The sequence below is a fragment of the Rutilus rutilus genome (genome assembly GCF_951802725.1).
Source record: "Rutilus rutilus genome assembly, chromosome: 1".
In the NCBI taxonomy this organism is placed as follows: domain Eukaryota; kingdom Metazoa; phylum Chordata; class Actinopteri; order Cypriniformes; family Leuciscidae; genus Rutilus; species Rutilus rutilus.
In genome coordinates, this window is record NC_140209.1 from 6,075,100 (window position 1) to 6,099,653 (window position 24,554).

The 24,554-nt window shown below is 39.3% G+C and overlaps 1 protein-coding gene across 3 annotated transcripts in view; it reads right to left on the bottom strand.

Moving 5' to 3' along the window:
- LOC311302609 (uncharacterized protein) overlaps window positions 1–24,554 on the bottom strand; it is a 495,915-nt gene that overhangs the window by 34,401 nt on the left and 436,960 nt on the right. For 2 of the 3 annotated variants that reach the window (XM_084428591.1, XM_084428590.1), the window contains exon 2: window positions 23,435–23,625. In XM_084428591.1, the coding sequence (XP_084284717.1) occupies window positions 23,435–23,492 (58 nt within the window). In that variant the 5' untranslated portion in view covers window positions 23,493–23,625. Of the gene's footprint in view, window positions 1–23,434; window positions 23,908–24,554 lie in introns of those variants that run through there. The other variant, XR_014629620.1, reaches the window with a different exon arrangement.

A 24,554-nucleotide genomic window follows, 5' to 3' on the forward strand; every position in this document is an offset into this window, starting at 1 on the left:
CTCCGAGTCCATGGTGTTGATCGATGCTTAAGAGACGCGCGCGTTCACAGAAAATCAGGTACACATGCACTGACGAACACGACGTCTATGGGAGGGTGCTCGTTGGTAGTGGGGGAGGGGCATGAGAGTTGTAAACATTCAAAATTTTGGCTAAGTCCACTCAATCTGCCAGACTTGCCGACTGCAGCTTTAATTAAAGGGGTCCTATTATGCACTTTTATGAAGTCTTGATTATGTTTTAGGGGTGTACTAGAATATGCTTTCATGCTTGATTGTTCAAAAAACACATTTTTTTCACATATTTTACATTATTACTAGCCTGGTTCTACCAGACTCTCGTACATTTCATTTGTACGGAGAGTCTGGCCTCTCTCCATTGAGAAACGTTTACTTCCTTGTAGGCGGGTTCTCTGTTAAAAGTTCAAAACTATTGGATCTGCCCAGAGTCACTCAGGATCTGCCACAGCCAATCGCTAACGGGTGGTCGTAACGTAATGTCATGCGCCGAAACCGGCCGGAAACAACAAGTCCGAATGATCAGAGGATTATGTTTAGAATAAGATGTCTGTCTTTTATAAAGTTTATAAAGCGACGAGAATACTTTTTGTGCGCAAAAACAAACAAAAATAACGACTTTATTCCACTATTCATTTCCTTCTCTCTGTGCCTCGAGTCTTTTAGTTTGATAGAGCAGCTTTGTTGAACGTCAAAGAACGCTTTCTGCGGTCGCCATGCGGTCGTTGTTCGTCAGCATTTTGTTTCCATAGCACATTAACAAAATATTTAATGACACTAATAACACTAAAAACAATACAATTACAAAATATTAATTATAATAATAATAATAATAATAATAATAATAATAATAATAATATCAATAAAATTATATAGGCCGCCTAGGCCTATAAAGTCTTTAGTTCACGAATCATCTGTGAAACTCTGCCATCTGTGAAAATCACAAGCAACTTCAAACTTGTTTAACAAGAAATATTCTTCTAATTTTTTTACTGTCAATAATTTAAGTCCACAAGAGAAATATTAAGCCAGTAAATTAAGATAGTTGCTATACCGTTATATCCACTGTCGTCTCTGAGAGAACGCGCTGTTAATGCAGCGAAAGCTCAGTCCGTTTCTGCTTTCATTTTCAGGGAATGAGCGCGTTTACATGCACGTTATTAACTCGATTATGCTGAATAAACTGACAATGCATGCGGTCATGTAAACGCATTAACCCGTTTTCCTTTATCAGAGTCAAGTCATGAGTTTAAGTATTACCGATCAACTTTTAGATTTTTGCCTCTGATTTCTCCCGGCATTTAAAACACATTAACCCGCGTTATTTGGGCTTATTGAAGTGCGGTGCGCATATGTGAAGTGCATCCAGACAGAGAGAGCACTGGTAGGAGGACATATATCGCAGACTCCGACTCTTTCTTGACCGAAGAAATGATTAAAACGTGTTCACATCTCGTGCAGACGTACAGTCAAAATGCTGCATCTGTAACGGCATGAGAGGATAATGTGTGTCCGTAAATTTCCCGCTGACATGTTGAAATACTCAGAGTCAGATACAAGAATGATTAGGATCTTTTTTTTTTACCTTAAGGCCTGTTCACACCGGGACGAATTTCGCGCGCGATATTCGCCGACGTTTAACGCCTCATGACTAAACAAAGGGCGCCAATGTGAGTGTGCACACCGACGCGAAAAACGCCACGCGTAAAAGCGTCATTTTTAAAAAAACGCCTCGGGTATCGTTTTTTTGGTTTGACGCGCCGCGTCAAAAACTATCCGACCAATGAGATTGGCGCTTTTGCTCACGTGTCTGGAGCTTCTGAAGTTACAGTAAAACACAACTTGGGGGCGCTCAAACACAAAACGGTCTAGCCGAGCACACATACAGGCGAAGAAGATAGCGTCTACACTGCTGGGAAGAAATAAGACGAGGAAGATGCAAGGCAAGATGAATGTAGAGCTGCTGGCCTCGTTGGTGTCGGAACATAAAGAACTATATGACAAACGCGACTACAAAAATCTTGATAAAAGAGAACTGTTATGGAGTGGTATTGCAGAGCAAATGGGCCTTGATGGTGAGTTTCATTTTACTTAATTGTCTTTCATGTACATAGACTTGTAACTTTTTCCCACGAACGTTTGACAATCGCGCCATCTAATGTCAGGGAATGAATTTGCATGTTCACTCGGCTCATCGTCAGCGAAAATCGCTTGGGTGTGAACACAAAAAACGCGTTGAAAAACGCTGGCGAATAACGCGCGCCGATATTCGTCCCGGTGTGTAAGGCCCTTTACTATACCAAGAAATAACCTGATTTAGCCTATTAATAAACACTCCACCTTTGCTAGCAAAATAGAAAAAGATTCTCATTTAAAATGAAGTAATAAAACAAGCAAATTGATGAGTAAATAAGCAAGTTAATAATCAAATAAGTAAGCCCCTCCCCCCTCACGATAATATCGTATATCGCCGATCTCACAGGCTGACGATAGGACGATATGAAAATGGAGCATATCGCCCAACACTAACATGAACACTAAACAAGTCAAGTCAAGTATATTTGTATAGCGCTTTTCACAATACAAATTGTATCAAAGCAGCTTCACAGTATTAAGTTAAAATAATACAACAAGGTTTGTTTCTAGTGGAATTTATTGATTGATAAAAATAAATTAATATTCCCAAAACATCCCCAACTGAGCAAGCCAAAGGCAACAGTGGCAAGGACAAGTGATCGGTTGATGTGCGTTTTAACATTGCTAAGAAAGTACCCGCTCCTCCGTGAGATATACGAGACCGATGCGTCTCAGTGATGGCGCCGGCCTCGCGCCGTTCTCCCGCGGCCCTAGCCTCGTCCTGCTCGCCACAGTAAACAATGAATGGCGACTGTAGAACGCAAAAGCCGAATCCCGGTCATTTTGGGCGATCTCGAAATCCAGGGAAGACTCGTCGCGGAGACTCACTAGAAGAGGTGGGCGATATATCGTTTAGACGATAATATCCAAATTGTTGCCTGGACGATATGCAAAATTGGGATATCGAATATTTCATAATTTGTACTGTGAATGAATTTTAATTAATCAGCTTTAAAATGAACTAACATTTGTTTTTCTTGCAGGAATAACATTCATATGCTTTTAATGTGTCAAAACTCTTTGGGGAAAAACTTGTGACTTTGAGTGTATGTCTATGTGTATTAATAACAGAAAGGGGAACTGAAACTAGACATGACTAGTTCGCAAAAACCTTGTGATAAGTAATCAGAGTTTGCTTATGCCAGTGACAGAGGGAAAAGGTTGGGGCTTTTGAACCAATTGAACCAATCATATTGAAGGTGACATGTTAGTCTTATTTGTTTTCTTGATTCTATAAGAACTGTTGTATATGTGTTTTTTATTTGTGTTTAATATTTTATTATATTTGTGGGGCAGTCAAGGACTAGTGGTTAGGGAGTTGGACTGGTAACCCAAATGTTGCTGGTTCGATTCCAGAACCGGTGGGAAATGACTGAGGTGCCCTTGAGCAAGGCACCTAACCCCTAATCGCTCCCCGGGCGCCACACAAAGGCTGCCCGCTGCTCTGGGTGTGTGTATCCACGTTTGCAGTGTGTGTGTGTTAACTACTCACTACTCTGCTCCTAATGTGTGTGCATTAACTTGGATGGGTTAAATGCAGAGGTCAAATTCCAAGTATGGGTTACCATACTTGGCCGTCACGTGTCACTTTCACTTTCACTTTCACTTTTTTTACGGTGGGATTCTCAATGGAATTTGTCTGAGATCCTCCGGCCTTGCTTCTTGGGAGAGATTCCCTGAGAACTGCTCGGGAAGATCTCCCGGCCGTGCTTAAAGCATTTAAAGGACAATTGCAGGTCTGTTTGTCGATTTATTCCTGCGCAGGAAGCTAGTTTAGGGAAGCAAGTTAGTTAGAAACTCGGCCAGTTGTCGACTGAAGACGCAAGAGCTAGAGTATAAAGGTATTGGGTGTCGATTTGTAGACGCCCCAGTTTAAGGTATTGGTGTCGATTTGGAGACGCCAGAGATATTAAGGTATTGGTGTCGAGTGTAGACGCCAGACATATTAAGATCAGTAGGGTGTCGAGTGCAGACGCCCCAGGTAGTTAGGTTTAGGGAAAATATTCCATTGACAGTACAATCCGACCACCCAAACATGAAAAGAGCTGAAAGAAGTTAAAGAGAAAACAAATAACGCACACTATAACCTTCTAAACAATTATATGTAGCGATTTTTAATACTGTAGGGCAGGAATACCATGGTCCCGTGTCGTCAAAAATGCACATTCATGCATAAATTCGAAATAGTGCGCGCAGAAGCACACGCGCAAAACCGTTTTGTAAAACGATATAAGAATTATTTTTATTTTATCATATGTCATTTTACAAAAGGACATTTTACAAACATACGTTTTGCGCATGTGCTCCTGCACGCACTTTTTCAGTCAACGACACAGCAATCAGAGGAGGACGCACTGAAAACTGTAATGCTGTTCTCTTCCTTCATAACTCCTACTGAGAAGGTTTGAGTTGCAGAGGAATTTGTGACTGTTTCACCTATTCAACCACATCAAAGTTTCGTAATTAGTAAGTCCGTGCTTTTTTTTTTTTTCTTATGTGCTGAAGGGCCGCTGTGCCTTGGTGAAACGTTTCTTGTATGCGAAGAGCTCTTTTCCAAAACGCCATAAACCTAAAAAGCTGCCTCAAAGAACCAGCAAAAGAAATGATTATGAATATGTAAAATATTGCAATAAGACATTTTAATTGTTTATTAATTTCTGTGTCGACTGCAAAGATGAAGTTGACGATAGGCTATTGACTCGCGATCTTCGCAGTAGGCTATAGTGAACGCACCGGAGAAATGCACATTTATTAGGCTACATAGTTTTATTTTGTTTTGGATGGTTTTGTTTAGAACCAGCTTTCTGTAAACATATTTCACATTTTTTAGGCCTGTGAGGCCGGTTCGGTTCATGATGATATAATCTCCAGTTCAAGCACCTTATGTTGTGCTAGCCTATATTTACTTTTATGTATTAAATCCAGAAATTGGTTAATGAAAAAAAAAATATTAAAATTAAGATACAATTAATACAAAACGAAATTCATTTAAAAGAAAAGCTTTGTGCTTTCTGTTTTGAGGTCTCTATGAAAGTTTGAAAGTCTTTTAGAGCCGCTTTCAGAGCGCTCGCGTCCATAATGGAGAACTGTCACGTAATATTGTTTTTTCCTCATAAATGCAAACACGAAAAATAAAAGACAAAAGACTTTTTTAAAAAGACAAACCATAAATTTTTGGGAAAAAAAGATGGATTTATAGCGTTTTGGGGAAAAAAATGGATGGAATTTATCATCAACAATATTGTTGTTTGATTTAATAATCACTGTTGCAAGAGGTGCCTAGTTTTTTATTTTGTAAGTGGAAAAAGTAGGGGCTACCTCAGATTCTGTTTAGTTAGCTCCTTTATTGTTTTTTTTTCTATAGCCTACAATAATAGGTCAAATGCAGCAAGTCAAAAGACCAACTGGACCTTCTTTGCCAGTTTGCACACATTTCTTTGAAGGATGGCAAAAATATCGTCTGAATATCGATATCGAGATATTGGAAAAAATAGAGATATTCATTTTTGTCAATATCTCCCACCCCTACTCACTAGTAGCCTAGCCTTGTTTTAAACAGCGCTCTCTTACCGGTAGGCGTGGCTTGGGAGTGGCCTCCTAGGGCAGCGAAGCAAGTGCATTCTGGGAGTTGTTGTCTTTCATCCACATAAGCCAAAAATACATTTTCTGGCTTTTCTCAGTCTAGAAAGCTCCAAATTCAAAAATAATTTCACATTTCTTCTACATAAATGACCCATTTTAAATACACATTCATCTTTCCAGGGGTGAACTATCCCTTTAAGCAATTTTGAGCGTGGCATGGTTGTTGGTGCCAGACGGGCCAGTCTGAGTATTTCACAATCTGCTCAGTTACTGGGATTTTCACGCACAACCATTTCTAGGGTTTACAAAGAATGGTGTGAAAAGGGAAAAAACATCCAGTATGCAGCAGTCCTGTGGGCGAACATGCCTTGTTGATGCTAGAGGTCAGAGGAGAATGGGCCGACTGATTCAAGCTGATAGAAGAGCAACTTTGACTGAAATAACCACTCGTTACAACCGAGGTATGCAGCAAAGCATTTGTGAAGCCACAACACGCACAACCTTGAGGTGGATGGGCTACAACAGCAGAAGACCCCACCGGGTACTACTCATCTCCACTACAAATAGGAAAAAGAGGCTACAATTTGCACGAGCTCACCAAAATTGGACAGTTGAAGACTGGAAAAATGTTGCCTGGTCTGATGAGTCTCGATTTCTGTTGAGACATTCAGATGGTAGAGTCAGAATTTGGCGTAAACAGAATGAGAACATGGATCCATCATGCCTTGTTTCCACTGTGCAGGCTGGTGGTGGTGGTGTAATGGTGTGAGGGATGTTTTCTTGGCACACTTTAGGCCCCTTAGTGCCAATTGGGCCTCGTTTAAATGCCACGGCCTACCTGAGCATTGTTTCTGACCATGTCCATCCCTTTATGACCACCATGTACCCATCCTCTGATGGCTACTTCCAGCAGGATAATGCACCATGTCACAAAGCTCGAATCATTTCAAATTGGTTTCTTGAACATGACAATGAGTTCACTGTACTAAAATGGACCCCATAGTCACCAGATCTCAACCCAATAGAGCATCTTTGGGATGTGGTGGAATGGGAGCTTCGTGCCCTGGATGTGCATCCCGCAAATCTCCATCAACTGCAAGATGCTATCCTATCAATATGGGCCAACATTTCTTAAGAATGCTTTCAGCACCTTGTTGAATCAATGCCATGTAGAATTAAGGCAGTTCTGAAGGCGAAAGGGGGTCAAACAGTATTAGTATGGTGTTCCTAATAATCCTTTAGGTGAGTGTATATATTAGATTATAAACCAGTTAATCACATTTGTCGGAAAACTATGGTAATACAAACCGTAATCGATCACAACTATTCCCTGAACAGAATGGAAACTTAGTTTTTTTTTTAACAAACTACCATACCTCTGGCAGAATGAGCTTTTAGCCCCTCCGGAAGAGTCCCATGCTATTACAACCGAATATTATAGCTTCCACTACCCAGTGAAATAGGTTTACCCTTATGAGAATCAGCCCAAGAAACAACTGATTGATTACTCTTCCTTTGTATTTTCATTAAAAAAAATAGTGAGACAATGAAGCCACTCATCCTCAGATGATGAAAAAGGTGGCGGATGGTAAGCCAGTATATCCACCGGTTTACAGGCGAGAGCAGACTTAATTTCACTTACTTAAGGCACAAACACTGGATTGGTGCTGAGAACTGCAAAGAGGAGTTACGAACCAACAAAGCATGAAGTTCACTAACCCGCTTCACAGTTGAAAGAGACAATAATAAAGCAGCCTTTAACGAAAGGAGTTTTATATCAATACTACCTATAGGCTCAAAAGGGGCTGAGGACCACAGAGAGATTCCCGGAATCGAGTCAGTGGCTTATAAACCTTGCTCAAATGCCGCGCACCTCTCATAAACCTGCAGACGAGCGGGTGTTTCTTGCCCCATATAGCATTCAGAAATCGCAGCAAAAAATATGCCATTTGAAAAGAAAAGGATCTGCCCTTATCCAAAAGCTCCTGCAGGAAGAGCATGACATACACAAAGGAACAGAGAAAAGGACCAATGCGTCTGTGCACACAGTTGCTCAATCATTCATTTCCATTCATAAGTAGAGTGAGTTGAAGGACGATCAGAGGAAACATGTACAACAGTGCATTTAGCCACCCAAGTTCCCGAGTGAAGGCAGAGAGAAGAATAGGGCAATGAGCGGTTTTGTTCAAGGTGAAGAGATCTACGGCAGCTCGGCTGAACCTCTACCACAACCGGCCAACTACCTGAGGATGGAGAGCCCATTCTCCATACAGAGGATTTCCTCTGGATAGTAGATAAGCCCCGCATTTATTATTCCCAAACATGTGTTGCCCTTAATGACTGGAAATGAGTCATGCCCCACACAATCAGTTATGGTGCAATACTGTGAAGCTGAGGGGAGCGTGAGCCCCCTGGTGATTTATGTATGCCACCGCCATTGTGTTGTCTGATCGGATCAAAATGTTGATTCCTTAGGAGCTGCACAGAATGTTTCAATGTCAGAAACACTGTTACCAGTTCTAGGAAGTTTTGTGTTCTGAAGCGAGATGGGCCATTTGCCCTCGAACCCCAACCTGTGAGCAATGCATCAGTCATCACCAGCTTTCTTAAATAAACTGCCCTCTGGAGAATTTCTGACTCAAGAAAAGAACAACCTCTCCAGTGACGGAGAGCTCACATGCAGAGTGATGGCACCAGCGCTGTGCTGCTACCCAGTGCTGAAACTCTCTTATTCGCGACAATTCCAGTGAAATGACAGAAACTGTCCATGCCATCAGCTCCAGAAAACAAAGACTAAATGAGACTCTGTTCCCTTTCTGAAAAATGGACAGACAGCCGTGAATTGACCCAATGCACTACTTTGCCAGAAACACTTGATACAGGACAGTCTGAGACCCAGGTAGATCATCTCCTGTTTGGGCACCACACAGGTTGTCTTTTCATTTACCCTGAAGCCTATGCTCTCCAGATGAGACATGCACACTTCTGCATCTATATCTGCCTTCTGCTGTGATGGAGCACAGAGGAGTCGCTCATCCAAACAAGCTGACTCTCTGAGACCCTATTCTCAGTGGTGTCAGAGCTAGTTCGACACATTTGCTGAACACTGTCAGGGCTAATGACAGCCCAAAAGGAACCGTCAAAAACTTGTAGGCTACATCCTAATAGGCAAACCTGAGGAAATTTCTGTGTGCAGGGTAGATGCTTATGTGAAAATATTTAACTTTCAGATCGACTGACATACTTTTATTCATACATACGAATAAAATGACAAAGACTTAAGCAAACACATTATCAATTTGTACTTTCAGAGGTGCCTGTTGAGGTTCTGCAAATCCAGACCAGAACGGAGACCTCCCCCTCTCATGGGAATGACAAAGTACAAAAAGTAAAAGCTGTGATAGCTGACCTCCGGCAGCACAATCCAACTTGCTCTCTTGCTCAACAAAGAGGCGGTTTCTAAAATCTGAGACGATTCCCCTTCTGCTCTTGACTTCAAAACACCACTGGAAAGTGGAGGTTGTACAGCAAATTGCAGATTATAACCCCTTATTGTTACGAATAAAACCCAGGGGTGTACTGTGCATATGCTCCCACTTGCTGCAGCTCTCGCTCACTTGACTTTTTTGTGCTCTCTGCCCTTCATTATAGCCTCATGGGCAGAGGGAAAGAAATTGTCTGTGGGGCACTGGAGAAATTGGTGTCAACTTCACAACTGAACAAACTTTTTCATTGTGAAAAATTCCTGTGTCCAACCCCTTCTCATTTGTTTGGAGGGGGAGAAAACTGTTGCTCTTTTATCCTGAAAATAAAGACAAATTAGGTTGCCTGCGGTTTCTTCCCTCCCTGAGGTTTTCTGGCTGGCGTCTAGCTGCAGGCACTGGGAAGAAAGGTTTTCCCCTCAGCTGAGGTGACTTGGGTTGTGGCTCAGTCTGCTGAGACTTGGAATATTTGGGGCCCCTGAAGCCACACTGGGACCTGACTGGTTTTCCCCTTGGCTGAGGTGACTTAGGTTGTGGCTCAGTCTGCTGAGGCTTGGAATATTTGGGGCCCCTGAAGCCACACTGGGAATTGACTGGTTTTCCCCTCGGCTGAGGTGAATTAGGCTGTCAACAAGAGTTTCACTGCTGCACTCCGGCACATTTTAATAGGTCAAGCTCCACCTTGAGCTGGGGAGGGGGACCCATAATAATGAGAATAACTTTCTCATTATAATGACTAGCACCCAGGGCCTAAAATGAACACCCGCCAAGCTCCACATGCAAGTAAAAATCGGAGTAAATGAAACCGTGTCAGTTGCCAGTAAGAATTTTTTGAAGTGCAATGTTGTGACAAAATGAACGTGAACAATGCTCTTACAGTTGATGTGTCAGTGCTGCATCATCACACACGGTATATGCAGGAATCTTAAAGTTAATTTTAATACTTTTACAAGACTTTTTCAAGACCTTCTCAATATTTTTTAATACCTCACCGCCACTTCAAGCTGTAACCATTTACATCAGTGATACTTTTAACTTAACAGTTTTAGTTTGTGATAAAGACTATACGCACTACGTAATACTTAATACACACTGGGACCGCCAGAGCGTACATTGATTGTGCTTTTGAACTTCCGCCCGCCGGCCCGCTCTGGTGCATCCCGGAGGCAATTTACGAACGCACCCACAATAGCCTAGTTTTTTATGTACCTGTTCGTTTTAAAAAAAAAATGACTAAATTCACACACTTTTACGATGTTTTTGGGATTCAAACTGTTGGACATCTAATTTAACAAAATGTAAGACTTTATAAAGCCGTGATAAGACTTAATACTTTTTAAGGGTCTTAATTTTCCCAAAAATGATTTATTACCTTTTAATACTTTTCAAGACCCCGCGGATACCCTGTCACAACAGATTCAGCCTTTCCAATGTAAACATTAAAGCGCTGGAACATACAAAAGGGAATTTGTTACTACATGCTGTGTGGGAAGTTGAACATCCAAAGCGTGTGACCTAAAAGCAGCGTCTCTAAGACAACTCGCAAAGTTGAGCTCTCTTTCATGCCTTCATGTGGTTGAATGGACAAATTCACATTTAAAATGTCAGAACCGTCTTGGCAAGAGTCTTAGTAAGCATAGTCGGTTATGTCTTAAGTGAACGCAAACACGCATGCACGCGTGATCCACGCATGCATTCGGTCTTAAAGTGGCAGCATCCTAATTATCCTGCTACTGTCTGCTTTTAGTAATGTTAATCAAACAACAAGAACAAAGGGCATAAAAAACATTAAAAAGGATGTGAAAATTATGCAGTATTATTTATTAGATTAGCCTACTTTATTACATTCCGGTACCTGAAAACTAAGAACCTGAAAACTGCCCAAAGAACACTATTTATTTGATTTGTATCTTTATTGTATTGCATTTATTTGTGCTTTTGCTTGTAATTTGATTATGTTCTTATTTTAATACTGACGGTTTACTTGTCTTTTAAAATGTAGGCTATTAAATTTATACAAGTTAAGCCGGTAGTTTTAGCTGTGGTATCACGTTGGAATAGAGGATTATGAATTTTCTAAAAATGTTGGTGTCATATAGGGCTGTCACTTTTTATTCGATATTCGAATATGCATTCGAACATGACATGAAATATCCGTAATTGAACTATAAATAAACTATACAGTTTTTAAAGTGCCATGTGTAGCGCATTTTTTACAGTCTATGATTAAACCGTTTGTTTTTTATTTTATTGTTTGCCATCTCATCCAGTAGCGGGCGCTCTAAACGTATTGTAGCGTAGGCCCATGACCAAATCAAGCGAATAATAGCCAAAAGCCACCCTGTTTTGAAAATGGAAGATAACACACAGAACGGCCAGCCTGAGCGGACAATTACGACCCCAACTAGTGTCTGAAAATATTTTGGGTTCTACACCGTAGATGGTAAAGTAGTATATTTTCAATATCAAAATTAATTCATACTGACTGACATGAACCAAGAGAAAACATTACCGTCTACAGCCGCGAGAGTACATGCTGCTTCTGTAGCCTATAACCCTGAAAAAAATTAACTGAAAAACTATTAACTGAAACATTAACCTAAAGACAACCGAGAAAGCCTGAACACAAACAAAATGCCCCCAAAAAGAAAAGAAAAAAAAATCTCCATGTTTTCAGTGCTGACGCATTCAAGTAACATGTAAGGGTGGCGCTGCCAATAAAGCACCTAAAAGCTGTCACAAAGAACCGGCAAAAGCAATGACTACGAATATGTCAGGTATAGCAAGGAGACATTTAAATTGTTTAATAATAAACAAGTGTTTTCTGTGTCAGTGTCGGCTGCAAAGATGAAGTTGACGATGCTGACTCACAATCTACGCAGTAGTGAACGCACCAGAGAAAAATGCACATTTCATACGGATTACATAAGCAGAGAACAGTCTGTTTTCTTTCGTTTTGAATTGTTCTGTTTAAAAGTAGACATTTCAAGCTTTCTATATATTTCTCAGATCTGTGAGGCAAGCAGGCTCCCTTATACGCTGAGTTTTGGTTCATTTATGAGACGAGCTCCAGTTCACGCGCTGGCGCCTCTGTGTGGTGATTATCTATTTTCTACTATATTTACTTCTTATTTATTAAATCCAGGCAATTGGTTGATGAAACATGAAAAATGGTATACAGTGAGGAAAATAAGTATTTGAACACCCTGCTATTTTGCAAGTTCTCCCACTTGGAAATCATGGAGGGGTCTGAAATTGTCATCGTAGGTGCATGTCCACTGTGAGAGACATAATCTAAAAACAATAATCCAGAAATCACAATATATGATTTTTTAACTATTTATTTGTATGATACAGCTGCAAATAAGTATTTGAACACCTGTCTATCAGCTAGAATTCTGACCCTCAAAGACCTGTTAGTCTGCCTTTAAAATGTCCACCTCCACTCCATTTATTATCCTAAATTAGATGCACCTGTTTGAGGTCGTTAGCTGCATAAAGACACCTGTCCACCCCATACAATCAGTAAGAATCCAACTACTAACATGGCCAAGACCAAAGAGCTGTCCAAAGACACTAGAGACAAAATTGTACACCTCCACAAGGCTGGAAAGGGCTACGGGGAAATTGCCAAGCAGCTTGGTGAAAAAAGGTCCACTGTTGGAGCAATCATTAGAAAATGGAAGAAGCTAAACATGACTGTCAATCTCCTTCGGACTGGGGCTCCATGCAAGATCTCACCTCGTGGGGTCTCAATGATCCTAAGAAAGGTGAGAAATCAGCCCAGAACTACACGGGAGGAGCTGGTCAATGACCTGAAAAGAGCTGGGACCACCGTTTCCAAGGTTACTGTTGGTAATACACTAAGACGTCATGGTTTGAAATCATGCATGGCACGGAAGGTTCCCCTGCTTAAACCAGCACATGTCAAGGCCCGTCTTAAGTTTGCCAACGACCATTTGGATGATCCAGAGGAGTCATGGGAGAAAGTCATGTGGTCAGATGAGACCAAAATAGAACTTTTTGGTCATAATTCCACTAAACGTGTTTGGAGGAAGAAGAATGATGAGTACCATCCCAAGAACACCATCCCTACTGTGAAGCATGGGGGTGGTAGCATCATGCTTTGGGGGTGTTTTTCTGCACATGGGACAGGGCGACTGCACTGTATTAAGGAGAGGATGACCAGGGCCATGTATTGCGTGATTTTGGGGAACAACCTCCTTCCCTCAGTTAGAGCATTGAAGATGGGTCGAGGCTGGGTCTTCCAACATGACAATGACCCGAAGCACACAGCCAGGATAACCAAGGAGTGGCTCTGTAAGAAGCATATCAAGGTTCTGGCGTGGCCTAGCCAGTCTCCAGACCTAAACCCAATAGAGAATCTTTGGAGGGAGCTCAAACTCCGTGTTTCTCAGCGACAGCCCAGAAACCTGACTGATCTAGAGAAGATCTGTGTGGAGGAGTGGGCCAAAATCCCTCCTGCAGTGTGTGCAAACCTGGTGAAAAACTACAGGAAACGTTTGACCTCTGTAATTGCAAACAAAGGCTACTGTACCAAATATTAACATTGATTCTCTCAGGTGGTCAAATACTTATTTGCAACTGTATCATACAAATAAATAGTTAAAAAATCATACATTGTGATTTCTGGATTTTTTTTTTTAGATTATGTCTCTCACAGTGGACATGCACCTACCATGACAATTTCAGACCCCTCCATGATTTCTAAGTGGGAGAACTTGCAAAATAGCAGGGTGTTCAAATACTTATTTTCCTCACTGTATGTGTATGAATTTATATACATTTATTTAAGTTTCTGTTTTCCTCTAATGATGTAATGAGGTGGTCTGAACCTATGATGTCAGTGTGTTTTAGACAGTAGTCAGATGAGGGTGTGGTCAATTGGGGAAAGGGACACAGTTTGGAGACTGTGGAGTTGATTAGATCGGTCTCTAATCGGACTTGTTTTCCAAATTTACGATTGTTTTCAAAATAAATAAAGTTTATGGGACACGCATCAACTGTATTTCATAGACGGAAAGATGGTCACCACACTGCACATAAATATTAACTACTTACCACAATTTCAGACCGCTGTGATGTGGCTTCTCCACTGCATGGATCTTCATGTGTAGCTCTAGGTGACTTTTAAAAGAGAAACTCGTCCTGCAATGATCACACGTTTGCGGCTTCTCTCTGTTGTGGATCCTCTCATGTTTTTTCAGATCTGATGATCGACTGAATCTCTTGTCACAGTGTGAACACTTGTAAGGTTTTTCTCCAGTGTGGATCTTCATGTGTAGCTTCAGGTGACTTTTAAAAGAGAAACTCGTCCTGCAATGATGACATTTGTGCGGCTTCTCTCTGTTGTGGATCCTCTCATGTTTTTTCAGATCTGATGATCGACTGAATCTCTTGTCACAGTGTGAACACTTGTAAGGTTTTTCTCCAGTGTGGATCTTCATGTGTAGCTTCAGGTGACTTTTAAAAGTGAAACTCTTTCCACACTGATTACACATGTGCGGCTTCTCTCCAGTGTGGTTCCTCTCATGTGTTTTCAGATCTGATGATCGACTGAATCTCTTGTCACAGTGTGAACAATTGTAAGGTTTTTCTCCAGTGTGGATCCTTATGTGTAGCTTTAGTTGAGCTTTAATAGAGAAACTCTTTCCACACTGATCACATGTGTGCGGCTTCTCTCCAGTGTGGATCCACTCATGTTTTTTCAGATGTGCTAACTGACTGAATCTCTTGTCACAGTGTGAACAATTGTAAGGTTTCTCTCCAGTGTGGATCCTCTCATGTGTTTTCAGATTTGTTGGCTGACTGAATATCTTGTCACAGTGTGAACACTTGTAAGGTTTTTCTCCAGTGTGGATCCTCATGTGTAGCTTTAGTTGAGCTTTAATAGAGAAACTGTTTCCACACTGAAAACATGTGTGCGGCTTCTCTCCAGTGTGGATCCTCTCATGTTTTTTCAGAGATGATGAGTGTCTGAATCTCTTGTCACAGTGTGAACACTTGTAAGGTTTCTCTCCAGTATGTGTCTTTTCATGTGTTATCAGACTTGCTGGATGATTGAATCTCTTGTCACAGTGTGAACACTTGCAAGGTTTTTCTCCAGTGTGGATCCTCATGTGTAGCTTTAGTTGAGCTTTAATAGAGAAACTCTTTCCACACTGATCACACATGTGCGGCTTCTCTCCAGTGTGGATCATCTCATGTTTTTTCAGAGATGATGAGTGTCTGAATCTCTTGTCACAGTGTGAACACTTGAAAGGTTTTTCTCCAGTGTGGATCCTCTCATGTGTTTTCAGAGATGATGATCGAATGAATCTCCTGTCACAGTATGAACACTTGTAAGGTTTTTCTCCAGTGTGGATCATCATGTGTAGATTCAGGTGACTTTTAATAGAGAAACTCGCTCTGCAATGATCACATGTGAACGGCTTCTCTCCAGTGTGAACTCTCATGTGTTTCTTAAGTAGAGATGGTCGTACAAAACTCTTCCCACATTGATCGCATGCATTTGGCTTCTCTCCAGTATGAACACTCCTGTGAAGCTCAAGACTTTGTTTGTATGCAAAGCTCTTCCCGCACTGATCACATGTGAACGGCTTCTCTCCGGTGTGGATTCTCATGTGATTCTTAAGACTTTGTTTATTTACTAATCTCTTTCCACAATGAGTGCAGGTTGTAGATTTCTTGTCTCTTTTCTTTAAAAAGTGTAATGTCTTTTTAGTCTTTGAGCGACTCAAAGGTTTTTCTCCAGGTTTAACATGTTCCTCCTCCACTTCACTCAGTTCTTCCCTCTCCTCCTTCACTTCACTCAGTTCTTCAATCTCCTCCTTCACTTCACTCAGTTCTTCAGTCTCCTCCTTCACTTCACTCACTTCTTCACTCTCCACCTTCACTTCACTCAGTTCTTCTCTCTCCTCCTTCACTTCCAATAGGCCTGAAAAAAAAATAAAAAATAATAATAATAATAATAACAATAAATAAAAAATAAAAAAGTAATTTTCGGTAAATCTTCCAGTTACTAAAATTGTTCATGCTTCACTTGTTTCTGGTTCTGTATCTCCATATCTTAAATCTCCTATTATTACTCCCATACTTAATAAACCAGGGGGTGATCCATTTAATTTTTATAATTTTCGTCCAATTTCAAATTGACCATTTATCTCTTAGGTAGTGGAAAAGTGTATTGAAATTCAAATTCATGAACATCTTTCCAATAATACCTTGTATGAACAATTTCAATCTGGCTTTCGTCCCCACCATAGCACTGAGACTGTTCTTGTCAGAATAACCAATGATTTACTGTTGGCAGCTGACTCTGGGCTTTTATCCATACTTGTCCTTCTAGACTTGAGCGCTGCTCTTGATACTGTCTCACATAAGATACTTCTTGACAGGTTAGCTTCTATTGGCATTACTGGCACTGCTCTGTTTTGGTTTAAGTCATATCTATCTGGACGCAGTCAGCGTATTCAATTAAAAGGTTTTCGATCAAGAACATCTACAGTCACCACTGGTGTTCCCCAGGGTTCTGTCTTGGGCCCGCTTCTTTTCATTATTTATATGCTCCCTCTTGGTTATATTTTGAGGAAATATGGTATTAATTCCCACTGTTATGCGGATGACACCCAACTTTACCTGTCTGCTAAACCCACTGGTTCTTTTCCACCACCATCTCTGTCCAGCTGTTTAGCTGAAATTAAAGATTGGCTTTCCGCTAACTTCTTGAAGGTAAATGGCAACACAACTGAGGCTTTGCTTGTTTGCACTAGATCTGTTTTTTTTTTTTTTGAAATCTGATTGTCTTTCTTTGTACATTGACAAAACTGCAATATGTCCTTCACAGGTTAAAAGTTTGGGTGTCATCATGGATAGCACACTATTCTTTGAAGCTAAAATTAATAATATCACACGGATTGCATACTTCCACTTGCGTATTATTAACCGTTTCCGTCCCTTTGTTTCAAATAATAATACTGCAGTTCTCATTCACGCACTAGTCACTTCACGTATAGACTACTGTAATGCTCTTCTCACAGGTGTTCCCTCCAAATTGCTTCAGTTGGTTCAGAATTCTGCAGCTCGTGTCTATCTAGAACACCTTATTCTGAGCACATTTCTCCAGTTCTTCAGCAATTGCACTGGCTTCCAGTAAAGTATAGAGTTGAATTCAAGATCTTGCTTCTTACTTATAAGGCACTTCATAATCTTGCACCCCAATACCTTACACAACTTCTCCATGTTTACACTCCTTCACGTGCTCTCAGATCTTCATCTTCAATTTCTCTTGTGGTACCTCGGATTCGACTAACTACCATGAGGTGCCAGATCTTTTAGTTATGGCTGCCGTCCACCTATGGAACTCTCTTCCCCATGATGTTCGCAATACCGATTGCTTGTTGACTTTTAAAATGTGTCTCAAGACATATCTTTTTATACAAGCTTTTTTTATAACGTTGTATTGAATTTTTAATGCACTTTATCTGTATGCAACCTGTGTGTATTGTCTTATGCAGTGACCTGTATATTGCTTGTGAGGTGACATTGGGTGTTATGAAAGGCGCCATTAAATAAAACGAATAATTGTTATTATTATTAGTTATTGAACATTACAGGCACATATCCCATGTTTCTGTAGTGAGAACTACAATTTTATTTGAACAATGACACAATTACCTGATGTAATATTAACATTAAAGAATAGAGAATACTGCCATAATTATTGCACGAACTTTTAGATTGCCATTTCATTTATTTGACTAAACTTCTTAATATATTAAAGGCTGGTCACACTAGACTTTAGTCTTCCTTTGACTTCTATTTATACGCATGTGAATGTAGGACACCTGCTTTTGTATTAAGTGAAGACTTGCAGTCAAGTGGAGTAGATTGACTATTTTTAAATATACAGTTGATACTCAACCAGAATAATACTTTGCTGCCTTTCACCGCTAAGAGGTAGACTGGGTAAACCCAGCCGGCGATTTGATTTGGCCCAGAATGCTCAGGCTGGAAACCTGTACATTCTTCTATCCTGATTCAGTTACAAATCTGCGGGGACCAATCACAAACTGGCTCATCCACCTGGCACGCTATTGGCCAGTTTAATCCGATTCCTTTTAACCTCTCGACGATGCTCAGTGGCTTCTTTAGTTTAGCAAACAAATCGCTCGAGTGGGTGTAAATACCACTCACTTTCATGTTTTTAACACCTGCATTTGTATCGACTGAAGACTTGTGGCCAAGATTGATGCATCAGTTAACCCTCTGGGGTTGACAAACGCGCCCCCGCGTTTTGCTGGATTTTCTTCACATTGTAGCACAATAAACTATGTGAACATTGTACATTGTATAAAACATTGTAGAAAATAAACAGGGTGTGCTTTCTGCCTCTCCGTCGCGGTGAACTTTTTTTGAGCACATCTATAAACTGAAACAAAACTCAACGAATACTATTCACACATTTATGAGCCATTTATCTTTATAAACATTTAAGTGTGCACTTTTAAATGATCGGATTCAAACTGAAAACAAATATTCTCTGTTTAAGTAATTTGTATAAAACCAACAAGATGTCCAGTATCTCAAACGCTTGCTCATTATATTTAATATGACCGCGCAAAAGAGATTGACATGCAAATCTCCACATGGAACGCGAACGCGCTCGTTACCTCAAAAACAAAACACCAAAAAACTTCACAAGTCTCTGCTTTTCGTCGAGTTTGAAAGACGCGCCGTGAGCTTACATTGGATTTACATCAGAAGAAGAAGAACGCGATTTAAAGACAAGAAAGATGTAAGGTAAGAAATTCTTACATTAGTTTGTTATTGTTGCATAAACTTCACATTGCAGTCGAACTGTTGTTAGATATATGGTGAATATTATAATATTTAGACCTGTGTTTACTGTTAAATACTGTGTTTGTGGGTATCTGCTCAAACGTAGATATGTATAATATGGTAATTATAATGTTTCATATTTTGGAGCGCGCTGTGCTGTGCGTTTGAATGTTTCATATTTTGGAGCGCGATCGTGTTTGAAAAGCAAAACGCACCAAACATTAGGCTTTATGTTTTTATTATTATCTCATTTCATATCATCATAACGAATGGAAACATTTGAAGTAACATATGATAATCAATATATTTTTCTCTAGCGTAGTTGTTATTGAAATCTGTTGGAAGATGTATATGCTGCTATAGGTTATTGTTATTATAATGTTATGCAGCACTGTGCATAGCCTACTATGCTTACAAGGCACAACAAACCTGGTGTTCATTATATTATATATTGTTGGAAACATTTGTGTGTGTGTGTGTGTGTATTCTGTGAATTTTAAAAAGCAATTTTAACCAGAAAAATCTAAAATGTATTCCCAAAATCGTGGCTTATAGTTTCTCTTGATACCAGTATGTTCACTTTTTTTTTCTTTCAGGGACCAGATGCCACTGAGTCCTGCTGACTTCAACATTCACATGAGTCTCTGGAACATGAACATGGTAAAGTGAAAATCAAACACCTTGGAAATGAAAGGTATGTACAATGTTTTTAGGAATGGCACAAAGGTCTCTGTCTTTGGATCATTGTTTTCAATGTGCTCTTTTGTCATGTGATGTGTATTTTTGGATTATGTCATGTTGTAAATAAATCCAAACAATCAAACAGCCATTCTTTTTTAAATCTCCTCATTCTTTGTGCAAGGTTGCTCAGAATGACAGTGCCTGATAGCTCATAATAGAGCCATTAGGGGAGGGTCTTTGTCTTTCTCAGGTGTGAAAGACATACATATTAATGACCTCCCGCATAAAGCTTTCTCACACAAAACATGTCTGTCACATTTTTTATCAATATATTGTCTTCTCTGAATGAGCAGTCAGGATGATTTTCACATAGTTTTGGAGCAAATATCCTAGGCTACGTGATACAATTTTCAAAAGTCTTGTGAAGAAATAATCAGTAGGGGTTTCATGGGCAACTTTTTTTTGTATTTTCACAAACCACGCATAAATGTCATTATCTCAAAACTACAAACTTTTACATACATGCTGCTGATATTATTGTAGCAGAGTTTGTGCTGAATACAGTGTAATCAGACTTTAGCCATGAAAATGTCAAAAGTAACAGAAATAAGCTCAAATGTCAGAGCATGTCAGAACACCTCCAGGGCTCAGAAAACAGCTCAGACCCCAGAGGGTTAAATTAAAAGTAGACCACCTCATTGCAGCCAAGTGGAGTAGATTGCATATTTTTACATATTGGTGTATTATTATTTGTTATATGCTGAATTTATCTATAAAAAAGACGATGCAGCATGCACAGTGAGATATTTCAAGCCTTTATTTGTTATAATTTGGATGATTATGGCTTACAGCTTATGAAACCTTTTTACAATATTCTAATTTTGAATTTGGGGTTTTCATAAGCTGTAGGCTAAGCCATAATCATCAAAATTACAACAAATAAAGGCTTGAAATATCTCACTTTGCATGTAATGAGTCTAATATATTAGTTTTTTAAGTTGAATTATTGAAATAAATGAACTATGCTCAGTATTAAAGACAGCTTATCCCAGCGGACGACTCTTTATAGCAGGAGAAGGCCTAGCAACGCTTTCATTTAAAGGCTCGTAAAGGGGCCAATTGCGTCTGTTACACTGTTGTCTATGGAAGCAGGAAAAATAATCCTTTCTATTATAATTAAGACGACATGTTTTATTCATATCAGATACACATTGTGTAAGTAAGTTAGGGTTAGTAACTATATTCTTCTCCTAGTTCACCGGCCACTTACTTTCATGTATTTTGAGAGAAGTGGATGTGTTGTATATCCAACAGATCCGAGTCTCTGAACAGTGGCACAAACTAATAGCCTGGAAATCCAGACCTAAATGCGAAAGATTAATGGTCTGGCATCGAGTAATGAAATCGCCCAACTCACTCATTTTAAAATCTCACTGCACGCAATTGGATAACACTACGACCAATCACAACAAAGGGTGACGTATCCAAAGCCCCATACGCTTAGCTACCAGCGGATAGCCATTCCATTAGGCTCTTGCCGTATCCGGTCGGCAAAACAGCAAAAACATCCTTCTTGTTCTTGCCAAGGAACGATTCGAGCGCCATCTTCTGTTCCTCTTTTAGATAAAAAGCTAAGTCTAACCCGTTCATTGTAGCGACCAAAGACGTTTCAAATAACTGTGTTCATCCACACATCTTGCAATGTTTACTAATGACTTCAACGTTACGACACAGCAGCACTGTCGTCATCTGTTTAGCCCGCCTCTGGCCCGCCTATATCAGATACACCGATGTGATTGGTGCAGCTCGGCTACAAGGGTTAGTTAATGAGCATCATTACTCGATGCCAGAGCAACTCGCTGAGCAAATTCAACGTGTGCTCTCGCGAGAACTCTGGATTTCCAGGGTAACAAACTAACATAGCGGCGCATATAGGCCTAGCTCAACTAACGCGATCGTTATAAAGGTGTTTAAACAACAAAACACTTGCACATTTTTGGCAATCGGAATATCAGATATTTCATGCCATAGCTAACACATTTGTGAATATTTTGAATAAAAAAGGAAATAAAAGCAGATCATCAGTCATTCAGCGCTGTTGTATGTCACGTGTCGCATCGCCAAGTCAAGTCACCTTCATTTATATAGCGCTTTTTACAGATTGTAAAAAACAAAATACAAAAAGTATTCTCGTCGCTTGATAAACTTAAGATTGAGCCACTGTAGTCACTTGGACTATATTAACGATCTCCTTAATACATTTTCTGGGCCAGCAAGTTTCAATCCCTTAGAAGTAGGGTTGCAAAGGGGTGGAAAATTTTAACTTGTTATTATTCATTTTGGGTAAAAGTAATATATGGTGTTTTATAAAAAAAAAAAAAAAAAAAAAAAAGTAAACTAGTCAGAATATACAATATAAGCTTTCTTTTAGTTTAATTTTAATTAACTTAATTTCCCACACCAGGAGTAATTTATATAGGTCCATTTTATAGTGATTATCTGTTAAAAAAAATTCTATGTTCTATGCAAAATGTTCTATTAAAGACAAGATAGAAAATGGGTAAATAAAGTTATGCTAGCTTATTTGCATCTAACTTATCAGCTTGCCATCTACTAGATGAATACATTTGTATGTGATATTTGCAATTTAAACATTTAATAAATATATTTCCCCATAATATCATCAAAACTTACTTCACTTTGTTTAGTCCACAGGCTCACATGTGTGCCTTCAATAGTCTTGTGCTTTGGGCTTCTGTACATGTGATGGAGGCATGCACAGTGCCAGTAGGGGGTGTGGTCTCAATAGCCATGCAGTAAGCAGTGTGCTATGTGCATGTGATTGAGGAATGGCATGGATATTCAAGTGTATTTGAATGGCATCTGTTTGTTTTTAGTCAAGATTATGCTAAAATATACTTTCCTCAACTATATTTAAGTTCTCTATGAAGAGCCAACCTTCAACTTTGAAAATTCCCAGTTTATTTCCATAAATTCCTGTTAATTCCCTTAAATTCCCATTATTTCCCATGGAAAGTTTCCATCTCTTTGAAAATTCCCAGAATTTTGCAACCCTACTTAGAAGCCTATGGAGGAGTGATCTAGCGCTCAGATTTCATCAAAAATATCTTAATTTGTGTTCCGAAGATGAACGAAGGTCTTACAGGGTTGGAACAACATGAGGGTGAGTAATTACTGACAGAATTTTCATTTTTGGGTGAACTAACCCTTTAAGTGGCTGGCAATAATAAATATTCTTATTAGAAATAATGCTGCCTGATTTTTGAGCTGTGCATAACTGTAGCTGAATAGTTAGGCCTACTACACTAGTGTATTTTCATATTGGTTATTATGGTGGTACTATTTTCTGTGGTAAAAATTTGAGGTGGTACTTGTGTGTAAAAAGTTTGAGAACCACTGCACTAGAGGATGCATGCGAGTTCCCATTCGAAAGGGAACTTCTGTAATTTATGACAAATCAAATACAATGTTATTATTAACTACAAATCTGGTTTTGCTTAAGTTTCTCAAACCTGCCTTTACTGACCATTTGTTGAAAAAAAAAAAAAAACATTTGAACCCATTTGTAACTGTTCATCTAAATGTGATGAAGTGCTTGAATGTTTCTAACATGAATGTTCTTCAGCATCATGAATGAATGAAGAATAAACACCAACCTCTTTGTTCTTCAGGATCTTCAGTGTGTTTCATTCTGCAGGGTTCTGGATCACTCATGTTCTCTCTGTCCTCTTTAATAAACTCAGTCTTTGCAGATTTCAGCTCTTCCTGATGCTCTGATGCTCATCTTCACTTGTAGCTGATGGGAATTTACAGCATTTATAGGAGAATTGCTGTTGGGGGAGCTGATCTGACAAAAAAAATAATAATATAAGTTCCTGAATTTGTTTTTATACTACACATCTAAGCATTTAAGTCTGTCTGTTTAAAGTTAAGTAACTGATGCAAATTTATAACTATGGCTAACCAGAACACAATCCTGCTTTTTCCATTACAATATAGGCAGATATCTAGAAAAATAAATAAAAATAAATAAACATCGTAATGTAATTTCTTCCAAATATTATCAATGGTCAGAAAAGAAAAAAAAAACATTTGAAAGCATAAAGACAGAAATAAACGTATATTTGTAAGCGACAAATCCCCTCAGTCTGCTGACACCAATGAAATGAGCTTTAAGTGTCAATTTACAGGAGATCTGAAGACATCAGCATAATAAATGAGGTGAAAACAGGAACTATTGTCATGAAATAAAGAGTGTTTTCAGCAGATCTGTTAATATTGATGAGCCTCAGCTTATCAACACTCATTCAACAAGCCATTCAGGGTCATCAGCAGATCATCTCACTTTATTCTGAGTGTTTGCTGTTAGAAACACATTATTTGATAAACATGATAAAATATCTGAACTGATCTACTGAAAGATAATAGTGTTGCTTCTCACAACATGACATGAATAAAACATACAAAATACAAAAACTAACACTAATGGCATTCATCTTAATTAACCACCTTAACCCCTAAACTACAGCAGCATAATCTAAAATACATTTTAATTTTCTAGTAACATTCATTGCACTGATGTTAATAGATTAAATCTGACAATGATCCTAAAAAACTCAATGTTTAGTATTTAGCAGCAGTATCTATTCCTGTTTATTTTAACAATGTGAAGTAACACATTTGATTACATTTATATTTATGAATTTGGCAGACACTTTTTATCCAAAGCGACTTACATTGCATTTCGAGGTTTATTCTTATCGGTTCATAGTTATT